This window comes from Candoia aspera, chromosome 2 (genome assembly GCF_035149785.1).
Source record: "Candoia aspera isolate rCanAsp1 chromosome 2, rCanAsp1.hap2, whole genome shotgun sequence".
NCBI lineage: Eukaryota > Metazoa > Chordata > Lepidosauria > Squamata > Boidae > Candoia > Candoia aspera.
Genome location: NC_086154.1, coordinates 192,756,797 through 192,769,574, shown reverse-complemented (window position 1 = coordinate 192,769,574; position 12,778 = coordinate 192,756,797). Strand labels below are relative to the sequence as shown.

The 12,778-nt window shown below is 41.1% G+C and overlaps 1 protein-coding gene across 1 annotated transcript in view; it reads right to left on the bottom strand.

The window, feature by feature from the left end:
- ERMP1 (endoplasmic reticulum metallopeptidase 1) overlaps nt 1-12,778 on the bottom strand; it is a 39,503-nt gene that overhangs the window by 14,363 nt on the left and 12,362 nt on the right. Inside the window, exons 5-9 of the mRNA XM_063295071.1 lie at nt 9,330-9,476; nt 7,575-7,667; nt 5,812-6,024; nt 959-1,179; nt 75-249 (exon numbers count right to left, since the gene is read on the bottom strand). Of these exons, the coding sequence (XP_063151141.1) occupies nt 75-249; nt 959-1,179; nt 5,812-6,024; nt 7,575-7,667; nt 9,330-9,476 (849 nt within the window). The remainder of the gene's footprint in view (nt 1-74; nt 250-958; nt 1,180-5,811; nt 6,025-7,574; nt 7,668-9,329; nt 9,477-12,778) is intronic.

Genomic DNA, 12,778 nt, shown 5'->3' with positions numbered 1-12,778 from the left:
AAGTATAACCTGGGCTGCAAAGATGCCCACCCCTGTCTTACCAGAACCTATGAAGAAAACCATTGTTGTCATACCTTTTTCTCTCAATTCCTTATAGGTCATTAGTTTTGTAAGAAGTGGAAATGCTACCCACATTGCACTAATGAATGCAGAGGAAATTTCCAGGTAAGTAAGTAGAGCCAGTGAAATAGTCCAAAATATAACTGGAACATCAAAGAAGATCTCTCCTAGAAACTGTTCATTTGTATGCTGGGAAAAGAAAAACAATAAAAATGCAAATCCTTTTTCATTTAAATTTGAGGACAATGTATCAAGCATTTTAAGAGCAGAAAATTGCTTCTGAGTAGACATATATAGGAAGTTCCACTTCCTGTGGAAATGGGAACCATACCAACCAGGAGCGTCTACGATGTCTAACTACAAATATCAGGGATGCAAAAAGAAGCCTTTGGAAAAGCACAGCTACAGTAAGTGTGAAGAGCAATCTAGGAGAACAGGAAAAGACAGCTTTCCAAGGCAAAAATTTATCACATTTTTGGACAAGTGTGGGTGTACTAGAAGTTTAAAACAGCTATTTTAGGCTTTCAGTGGTTAAGAAAAGAGTCAGCATTGTCCTGCTGAAGACCATTTTATCTCTGCATTCTGACAGCCCAACTTTGAAAAGGTCAGAGGGCTATCAAAATGATCTGGAGTTCACACATGAGAACTGCCTATGTTGTTATAGTGAAGTTCACCTGGAAATTTTGCCCCACTAAGCAATTTAGAGAAAACACCAAAGCATTTTGTAATTAAAAAGGATCCGATAAGAAGCTGGGCTAGACCTCTGCCTAGAGAAGACTTATACTGAGCTAGGTAGTCTGACTCATCTAACAGAGGTCTTTATATTTATAGTGAGGCCTTGAAAGGAAAAATAATCGTTACTATGTTCAATCATGCAATAAACCATAACACTACTTACTTTATAATAAAATTTCTTGGCTAATGTATGCACAAGAATCAGTTTAGCCAGAGCTGCAGATCCATAGAGAAAATAGGATACATAGCAGTGGGTATACCAGCAAAGAGATCGTCCAATAAGAGAAATAATTGCTGCTATGAGAAGGGTGCCAATTAAGGTGACAAACCAACTGAGTGCTGAAAAGCCAAAAGCAATGGCAAATTCCTTCAGATAATTAATCCCTGAAAGAAAAGGAAAAAAGATATTAAAATCAGACTAACACTATACTATTTCTCTTAGATGGACCTCAAGTAGTAAGAAAATGTGGTTCCTGGTAAGATGAAATTGGCAACAAAAAGCCACAAGGCCTTTTCCTTTCAGGAATGAGTTGTAAATTATTGCCCCACATCTTTTACCTATTTATATTCTAGTCATAGCATTTCTGACCTGACTTAATTCCAACACGGCAAGGCTTTCACTCCTTTATGGAAGAAACTGCTTACACATATAGCAAGTTTATGTCTTATTAAAATCAGCAGAACACTCAACTTCATTTTGTTTGGGCCCATGGCCCTCAACTCAAAACTCAATATTTTTCTCCTACTCTATAAGGTGCATTTCATATGCCATCAGAATCATTGCATCATGGTTATATGCTGAGAAAGAAAGGCAATAATCATTACAGGCCAATGTCTATACAGTAAGACATATTGATTTGGGCAAACTGTGTCCCTGACTTTGTAGACACTATTTTAATATTCTATTCTATATTCTATTCTAACAGACTGAACGCCTGTGCATGTACCACTTTATCCTTGCTCTGACCTATTTCAGAAACTTAGACAATCCTAACCTCACTTATCTTCATGCTAACAACTGCAGGGAAAATGCATAAAGGCTTGGTTGATGTAAGGAGCTCACTATCATAGCTTAAATGTCTTGGTTTCTTTTTCATGGGTTTTCAAACATAGTTCTTACTTTTCTTAGCTCTTGCTCTCCACAGGCTACAGTTTAACATTCTGAAGTACCTTCTTTTGTTGGCTTCTTCTGGTGGAGGTACAGACACAGAAACTAAATTGTAAAGCTCTGAGAAATGTATGAATTGTGGTATGGGTGTAATGGAAGAAAGGATGGTTTGAAAAAATAAGGTTTGGAGAGGTGTTGTGAACCCTTCTCAGGGTCTTCTGCCTAGTTCTTACCCCCAAACCAGGGCTTCCCTACCAGCAGCCAGTTCCCTCTGTCCCCTCCAGGGTCTTGGGTGAAGCCACGCCTGCAACCAGGCAGATCCCTCACAGGTCTCCCTTCTCTCCACTCCTTCTCTCTTTCCAATTTTTGGTTAGACTGGCAGCATGTCCCACAGCAACTGAGGAAGTGGATGTCCCTCCAGTGCTCTAGTTCCCAACACCTATATACCTTATTTATTTATTTATTCATCAAATTTTGCTACTGCCCATCTCCCCCCAGAGGAAGGACTCTGGGCAGTTTACAATTACATTACTTTGCTACACTAATGGGACTGCTGGCTCAAAATCTCCCCACACCAGGCCCAGCTAGCAGCCAGGTCAGCTCATCAGACTTGTGACAGCACAGCTGCCCTTCAAGGCCAAAAGTGAGCTTTTCTTTTTTCTCTTTTTCCTCACACCAACAAAACAGTGGCCCTGCCAGGCCACAAACTCTGTATGGCACATACTCCCTTTCTTTGGGGAAGAGCCCGGTAGACCTATGCTCACATGTCTAGAATAGGAACAACAAGCTTTCTGCCAGCATTAGCATTAACCTTGGCATATGGTAGGAGTACTACTCCCACAATCTGGATAGAAAACATTTCTACCTCTCCCTTTTCTGGTCTTAGGTAAGGGCTCCAATACATCCATCCCATGTCTTGAAAATGGGACTGGCACTACAAGAATAGATAGCACATAGATTTTATCCTGCCCTGACCTAGGCCTGACTTTCTGACACTCAGGACAGGACTGGCAATGCCTCACCACATCCTGGGTCAACTTGGGCCAATGGAACCTTGCTTTTGTAAATGCCAAGATCTTTTCTGATGCTAGATGGCCTGCCCAAGGGCTTTCATGTGTCGTGTTCAGTAGCATAGCGCTGAATGTCTCTGGCACAGTTACTTGCTCTCTCTCTTCCTGTGTGTTTGGGTCCCTTCTGGGCCTCACTAGCACTCCTCCTTTTTCTACAAAGATGGTTTATCATTGCAGACTGTACACTATGCAAGACTACCTTCCAGCAGCCTTATAAAGACTATTGAATTTTTTGCAGAGGACCTATGTCTGCCTGCCAATCCCCATCACAGGGAAATTCATCTCCCTTGGGCTGTGATGTTTGTGACTGTTTCTCAGCTTTCTTTTGCTGCCACTTGTCACTAATATGCCTGAATTGGGGTGTGGGGGGCTCAGCTAAGCTGCTTGGAGAGGCTGCTAGTATGCTAGCCAGCACTCTCCTAGTGATGGGAACATCCATCGCCAACACCATATCATGTGGAAGACCCTTGACCACTCCCAACACAGCAGTGATTTTCAGGCCCTCACCCACATCTCCTGTTCTGTAATGGGGATTTTCCTTGCATCCCCAAAGATGCTTTAGATTCCTTCCTTCCTTTTTGGGACAACCTTCCCCACCAAAAACTCTCTGATTAGGCACATGTGTCTCCCTGTGTCAACTAGAGCCTGCATAGTGTGTTCTTCATCCTGACTGGGACCATGGCCAGGGACCGTGCAGTTCCCTGAGGCCTTGCATAGCTAGCTGCTTACCTCTTTCTTTGGGACATTTTGCTTCCATGACCAGGTTTTCCACACTTGAAGCATTTAATGGGAGCTGCCTTGCTTAAGGTCCCTTTGTCTCCCTTAGGGGCATCCCTTGGTACTTTCCCTTTCTGAGAAGGACACACTGCTCCTCTTTTGGGAGGAGAGGGCCTGCTTTTCTCCCAACCTTCCTTTCTTCTGGTCATCAGCTGCCACTCCTCTGGTATCCTTCTCTACTTTTTGGGCTGCTGCATAGCTCTGAGAGAGTCTTACTGCCTCCTCCCCAGTTTCTGGCTGGTGCTCCAGTGCCCAGAAACAAATAGGTCTAGGCAGGATCTGTGTGCTCTAACACTATCAGCTGTAATAGATTATACACAGTTCTGTCTGGGACATTCACTTGTAACCAATTAGCAGCTGCCTCCTCCAGGATAGCTCATGCTTCATGAAATCCTTGCTTTGCATCAAACACATGCTCCCAGAACTTATGCCTATAAGTCTGATTTCACAGTGTTGGAGAACTGCCTCTTTCACAGCACCATAACCTCCTTCTTGAGCTACTGGCAATTGTGTGAACGCTCGAAGGGCTTTCCCAGCCAAACACTAAGCTCTAGTCATTTAGCTTCTTTTTGGCCAGCCCTGTGGAACTTCCTCCACCCCCGTCCTTTGTAATTTTACAGGCACAGGTGTGGCCTCAGCCACCACACCTCCTCCTCAGATTCTTCCTCTCTTGCCAACTCCCTCCCAACTAGTCTACCTCCCTCCTTTTTCAGCCTCTGCACTAGCTGCTTGAAAGTTCTTGCCTGACTTTCACGTTTTCTTTCTCATTTCCTTTGCTCCTGCTCAAGCTCCTCCTGAGTATTACTCATGACTCTCTCCCACTGTTGCCTCTCCTCCCTTTGAGATGCTACTATGGCACCCATAGAATCTACAATCTCCTGCATGCTTCCATCTCCCCAACCCCTCCTCCCCAAGTCTACCAAAAGCCTTAGCAAACTTCTGGTAACCAGTCTGCTTAGATTCAGTAACTTGGCAAGCATCTCCTTCCTCTCACATATCCACTGTCTGTGTTTACAACTGCCACCTTAATACACAACCAGCCCTGTGTTGGGTGCCATTTATACGTCACAGTGTGACAGGGTTCATTTTTGAACTGGAGGTATACTTCTTAGCAAAGATGACAATGGACACAGAAACACACAACAGTAGAGGCTTTTTATGCCTTTTACTTTATACTGTACGAATATTTACAGCAGGTATTTATGACAGGACTAAACCACACCATACTGATGTTGGGTCTCCCTCCCAGGTCTCCCTCCCAGCAATTTCCCCCTTTATCTCTCCTGCTTCCTCCACCTTTCTCTCCATCTCCCTCCTCCTTAGTTTCTGGGCTTGATGAGAGAGAGAAGAAAAGAAAGGAATGAACTGGGATTACTAGAGCATGCTCAGTGTTGCTTGACTTTTTTCCAGCTCAGCCAAACACCTTCCGCTTCTCTGTTGGGGTAAGAATTCTTTTATCCAGTTTTTCCCAAAAAAACAGGGCTTCCCTACCGGCAGCCGATTCCTTCTGTCTCCTCCAGGGTCTTGGGTGAAGCCACTGCCTGCAACCACAGTTTTCTCCTAGCCCTCTAGGGTTTTGGGTCTTGGGTGGAGCTTGTCCCTTTGGGTCTTCATTGCCCGACCTCCAGGGAAGCCATCCCTGGACTGTCCTTCTTCTCTCCCCAAACAGGAACTGACACTTGCCCTGCACACTTCAATTCACTCTCCAACTTTTATCCAGCTTTTTCTCTCCAGCATCTCTGTTTGCTCCAGCTACAAACTTTTACTTTCCTTTCCTTCTCTCTTCTTTCCCTCCCTCCCTCCCTCCCTCCCTCCCTCATTTTTGGTTCCTCATTCCAATGTCTGGCTCACACCAGCAAAACAGCAGCCCTGCCAGGCCACAAAATCCATATGCCACAGTATGTTAACTAGAGTTAATTTGATTTCCTTTTCTTTTAACTCCTGGTTTCTAATGTATTTTGCTTCCTACTTCTTTTTCTGTATTTTATATAAGGCTGCTGACCCTTAAACAGAACATTATGATGGCATGTCTGCGCAAGACAGAACATGAAGTGAACTTACCTCTTTTTCTTGGCTGCACAACTTTTTTTCCTAGATAAAGCATGGCAAGTGACACAATGACACAATTCATAATGGCTCCAACACGAGCTGGGTAAGCCACGACGAACATGCCAAGAACATCAAAGAAGACAACATTTCCATGTCGATACTCATGAGATTTGGTTAGTGTATCTGACTTTGCTAAGTATTTTAGCACAGCTAAAATATTGTCACCTTAGGGGAAAAAAAAATAGCATACATTAAGGATCTGTCTTTTCCCAAGCGTTTCAACATATCATTTCATTAGGAATATTGTATCACAAAACAATTGGAATTTTAAATTATTTACTTCTCAAAAGAAATAAATAATGGAAGGAAAATAGTAAATGGACAGGACAAAATTCAATATACTGAAGGCCTGAATTTTTAAAATATAGTTACGAAACCTTAAAATAAATGGAAAAATAAGCTGGTGTTCCTATGTGAACTGCAGAGCCAAGAATGATAAAGAAGTGGTTATGTAAGATGTTCCTGAGAAACCCCTATGTGGGTCAAGAAGCAACAGTTAGAACCAGACATGGAACAATCGATTGGTTCAAAATTGGGAAAGGAGTACGACAAGGCTGTATTTTGTCACCCTGCTTATTTAATTTATATGCAGAGTAATCATGAGAAATGCAGGACTGGATGAATCACAAGCCGGAATTAAGATTGCCAGGAGAAATATCAACAACCTCAGATATGTGGACAATACCACCCTAATGGCAGAAAGTGAAGAGGAACTAAAGAGCCTCTTGATGAGGGTGAAAGAGGAGAGTACAAAAGCTGGCTCGAAACTCAACATTAAAAAAACTAAGATCATGGCATCTGGTCCCATCACTTCCTGGCAAATAGAAGGGGAAGAATTGGAAGCAGTGACAGATTTTATTTTCTTGGGCTCCAAGATCACTGCAGCCATGAAATTAAAAGATGCTTGCTCCTTGGGAGGAAAGCTATGGCAAACCTAGACAACATTTTAAAAAGCAGAGACATCACCTTGCCGACAAAGGTCTGTATAATCAAAGCTATGGTTTTCCCAGTAGTGATGTATGGCTGTGAGAGTTGGACCATAAGGAAAGCTGAACGCTGAAGAATTGATGCTTTCGAACTGTTGTGCTGGAGAAGAATCTTAAGAGTCCCTTGGACTGCAAGGAGGTCAAATCAGTCAATCCTAAAGGAACTCAACCCTGACTGCTCATTGGAAGGACAGATACTGATACTTTGGCCACCTAATGCGAAGAGAGAACTCATTGGAAAAGACACTGATGCTAGGAAAGACTGAAGGCAAAAGGAGAAGGGAACGGCAGAGGATGAGATGGTTAGATAGCATCACCGATGCTGTGAACATGAATCTGAGTAAACTCCAGGAGACAGCAGAAGACAGGAAGGCCTGGTGTGCTATAGTCCATGGGGTCACAAAGAGTCAGACACGACTTAACGACTGAACAACAAGATGTAACCAGGAAAAAATTCAAGGAAAAGTTTATAAAAGTAGGCTGTGATATCTAAATTGCCTTTAGTAATTAAAATCAATTTACTTTACCCAGACTTCTTAATATAGGAGGAACAAAATCAATTTACCTGGTTATATTTATCCATGAACTTTTTATTCTCAAAGCTTTATTGTTTTTAGGGTACTGAGATTTTGGGCCTCTGAATTTCAATTTTCATTATTAACCAACATGGAAAACAACAGTTTAATCTTACCTTGCTGTTAAAAGACATGAGAAACTTTGAATGCTAACCTGCTCTCTGAATAGAATCTGTAAGAATCCGATCCACTGTGTCATATTTTGTATGATAGATGTAACCATTTTCAATGAAAGCCAGGTCTATTCCTGTCAGTATAATTAAATTAAATCATAATGTCATTTAATTTAAATTTACAAAGCATTCCTAAATAAATTTATTTATAATTAATGTTAACAATAACTAAATATTTATGAACTGTTCTACTAATCAGTCATATTTCAATATTTGCTTACAACTTCATTATTTTGGTTGTGTGCTTATTATTTATGCATTTCTTTCTTGATGTCTCATATGGTGGCTTTCACAGGGAGAACCTCCCTTGTACGAAGTCAGGGGCCCGCATTATGGCTCGGCCAGTGCATTCTCAATTAATGCTGGTTTACCAATCAGGACAATAAAGAACTGTATACCAATGCTTTTCTGAAATGTTTTAATGTGTCTGATAAACAATATAATTCTTTATTAATTTAACAGATGGCATCTCCCAAACAATTTGGTTAAGAGTGGCAGATTCCTATTGTGCCATACATGCGCTGACACATGGTGGAACTTTAACCTTTTATTTTTGGGGCAGCATTTTGGATTTTATCTTTACGGTTTTTAACATACAGATGCAAATCACACTAAAGTCTGAACTAACAGGGATTTCATGAATTTTACACAAAAGAAACACAAATATTGTGCTCCAGTGAAAACTATGACAGATCCTTCACTGAAACAAACTAAAGTAAAAGAACCAATGTATCAATTACAATATATGTTTGTTTTTTCTTAAATGTGGCATTTTTCTTTAAAGATAGATTCATACATTGTATTAAGTCATAATATGATATGGCTATGGCTTAACTTGTCCTTCCAACTCACCCATTGTAATTTGTAAACGGTGGGTTATGGGTTAGTGTGCAGTGCAAATGCAGTTGTTAGGGTAAAACAAAACAAAACAAAACAACCTGGCCAGACAATGACTTCTAGATTCAGCTTTCTGTAAGAAAGGGTAACATGCCCAAAGTTTATTTATTATTGAAATTTAATTACCGCCCATCTCCCTCAAAAGAGGGACTCTAGGCAGTTGCATTGATAACCAATAGTTTAACTGCCACAAAAACTGAAGGAGAAAATGGTGTTAGCTGAGCTAAAGCAGATCAATTCCCCTCACCAGTCACCTTTCCAGGGCATGAAAAATGCCAGTTCAGCCATACAAATGCTTAAAAGGGAAGGCAGGCAGGCAGGCAGGCTATGGGAAGCAACTGCAAGGAAGGTAATGGGGATAAAAACATCAGATCATAACCTTTATTCTAACATAGTCCCTCTATTCTTAATAAAACCATTGTCTCTGTAATCTCACCTTCATTGCCTCACTAACTCTGAACTCATGGATTGCACTGATGCTTTGATTTGCATAAACCTGTATGAAGGGGTTGCATCCGCACACCTTTTTGGGCTTGCTACTGCAGCCTCCAGTACTGAATAAATGCAACCTTGTTGTTATTGAAGGGTGATCTGGTCTTCATCATTAAACGAAATCATAAAGGAGAAATTTCTCCTACATATGATTGTGCTGGAGTTTATTGTTTTTGGTTCAGAAAATTTACAATGTGTACATCAACATTAGACATATACAGCAATGGACAGCTCCATATCACAAGCTTTTCCTTGCTTATATTGGCTTAACAATCCTCCTACCTACTTTCCATTGGCCATCCAAGTATAGGCCCAAACATTGATCCTACTAAAACTATCCAACATACCTGGAACATTGCCAAAATCTCTGTAAATACGGAAATCTGTTTCTGCAGGGATAATACCACTCTGAAATACCTCTTGAGCCACAATACAACCAAAAGGGTGCTTAGCAGCAGAGACGTACGCTTGTACCAGCCAAGGGTTTTCAGGCCCTGTAAGAATTAGAGAACAATTATAAAATAAAAAACATTCAATTTTAATTTAGTGTTATGTATTTTAACTTGTGGTTTGCCATAACCAAAACACATGACTTTGATTCTAAATAAGGTTACTAAAGCAATTTCACAGGAATTTTAAGTTCCTCTTTTCCCGTTCACTTTCCCACATTTGATAGGACACGCTTCAGAGTGGCTTTTCAGAGGGCACACTCTACTGTGACCCAGGTGGAATAAAAGAAATGCTAATGCCATAAGTCAATGGCTAAAGTCAAAGATGTTCTAGAAATTTGCTCAACTTTAATTGCCAATTGCCCACAGGGACTCCAGATGGAGTTGTATGACTGGTTGATCAGCAAATTTAATTCAAGAGGAACTATCCCCTTTACCTGTACAGCTAAGATCAACAATGGTTTGAGAATGTCAGCTGCTCACAAGGAAATTTAAGGCCAACTCTGTTGTTTACAAATGTTACCCTCTGAGGCTACTTGTCATATTCTGTATGACCTCAAATCACAATATAAATTAATCCTTAGGGAGAAGAAGCTGATGGCTATAAAAGATGCATGGCATCAACTCATCCTTTCTGTCAAGCAAAGGAATGTCTCGGTTTTGGTGAATTTCTGCCCAGAGCCAATCAGGTCCCTGATTATAAAGCTCTGCTTACTGACCCTAATTACAATAGGGAAGATACCTAAGGACTGGGGTAGCAATAAACATCCCTATTTACAAGAAAGATAATGAGGAAAACCTCACTAATCATAAACCATGTCATCTTACCACATGTCCTAAGCAAATTAAACGCAAAGCACCTGAATAATAAACTCTAGGCTTGAATGGAATCCAAACCAGCTGGCTTTAGAGAAGGTCAGTCAACCATATTTTGATATTGCACCTTCTAATCCAGAAATATGTGCATAATTTAAAATCAACCTTATATTTGACATTTTTGACTTTCAATTTGCCTTTGACACTACAGCTAGAAAGATTCTGTGGGATAAGCTCAGGAATACCACCATAGGTAGGTGTCTTCTTTATCTGATCCAAAATTTATATGCCAACTCCTGCCTGAAAGTTAAACGTAATAACCAAGAGCTGCTTTCATACTTTCTATTTTGGCTCCTACCTTCTTAATTGTTCCTTAACTCAATGATTGAGACAGTGAACAACTCAGATTGTCACACTCCCAAAATAACTTAAGAGCCCAATAGCCTTATATGCAGATGATGTATGCCTTATCTCCCGCTCTCCTATACATCTTAGAATGGCAATGAGCTCTGTAGTTCAGTAATACAAACTGAACAGGCTGGTACTTAACTTCCAGAAATCTAAAGCCATAGTATTTGCTAAAAGGGCCAAAGTCCAAAGATGGAACATAGAGTGGAATCCAACTGAACTCAATTAAATATCTAGCAGTGATTTTCGATCCCACAGGAATTTGGAGGGTTCACCATGATTATGTCTCCCAGTTGGCATCAAGATCTGCAACAGCCATCAAAACACCTTTTTAGTAAAGGAAGCGAACTAGTACCAGCTGCCTTAAAACTCTTCCAAGCTAAACCTTTCGCCCAAGTGGTGTATGGTACTCAGATGGGTGGTTATATAAGGAAGAATCTTTCTGAGGTAGTTAGAACCAAATTTCTGAGTGCTGTACTTACTATACCCAGGAGGGTCTCTAATGCCCTTCTTAGGTTATAAATGTTGGAATTATCAGGGATCAACTCAGCATTGTCTCATAAGCATAAGGGGGTCTTTCTGGTAAATGCATCTCTATTGTGCTAGTGGGATGTTACTTGGGTCACCTGATTTCCACTTCCTCCTCCTCCTTGGGTTTGGGGATTAACAATCTCCATTACCTCTTGGGCACACCTGCAAGGAGGAGGTGCTGCAGAATGCAACTCTTGTCCTTTTATCTCGCTTGCATGCAGACATTTCTATTCCACACAGAAATGCGTCTACAAAGAACCAGTGATGAATAAGTGCTTTCTACTACAAATCTACTTGTATCCAGATCTACTGAATAAATGTAAGCTACCTTTTTTATTCTTCACCTAACTACTGCCTGAAGACTGAATTTATTTTCTGAACATAATTAAGCTTAATGTGCAAGTTTCTTTTTGGTTCATGCTTCTACTTTGCAAGATTGTTGTTAGCTGCTTGGAGTTCTTTTATTAACCTTTAAAAACTCCATCAATAAACTGCCTAAAATTGAGATCAGGACATGGAAGTTGATGTTAAACTGGAGGTAAAGCTTCAGTTCTTCCACTTAAGTCTGATCTCATTAATATTATATGAGTTTCCATCAAGCTGGAATGATGTCACAGAACAAAAATGAATGTTAAAGGATTGCTGGGAGGAAGAAGGAAAAAAATACAAAACTGTTTTATTTGATTAGGGTTAAATAACGAGTTGCTATCTCTGGTGAGGCTTAATGGTTATCTTGACTGGATAGTTCTTTTTGGAAACATTCAACTGGGTGTAATGAATTGGTTTGCAATATTTACATTATTAATTTTGATATGTAAATAAGGCGTTACTATTTCCGGTAATATTTAATAGTATTTAATGTTTTGGAATGTTTAATTGTTAACTGGGATTAAGAAAGAGTTGATGTATTGGAAAGTGAAAGGGAGAAAGAGCTTGACAAAATTGCATTGCTTGAATTAAAGGATAAAGAATTTTGCTTAAGGCTCAGGGGGATTCCTGAAGCCAAGGAGGATAAGATTTCACAAGCTCTGGCATTGAATGGGAGGATAACAAAATGATGGAGTTAGGATGGAGGCTGAGTCTGAGGACGAAGAGGACAGTCTGGCAGAACCGCTGACCCAAGCCGAGAATAACAATGAGGAAGGCATGCAGTTGGAGAAAAGCCTCGTGTGGGAAGAAGCAGAACAGCTGATTGGGCCAGGCTGTGGATCGGGTTCACCACCGCCAATCAGCATCAGAGATTGTCGTGCGGCAAGGAGGGCCAAGCAAAGGGAAGCCCAATTGGCTCCCAATCATCAACGGCGCGAGTTCGCAGCTTATAAAAGGCGCAGAAAGATGGAGTGGTTGCCGGAGACCACCGCTCCTTATCGCAGCCCTTAACTTCCACAGCCAGAGAAGCCTTTCAACCTTGTCCTGCTGCAGTACCTCAGACTTCCGATCCCTCCTCAGACCTCACCGTCATGCCTCCAACCTCTGAAACCATCTTTGACCTTACAAATACCTGCCTCGCCATGCTTTCAACCTCTGAACTCGTCTCAGAACTCACTGCCTCAGACCTCACCGCCTCAAACCTCACCGCTGCGCCTCTAACC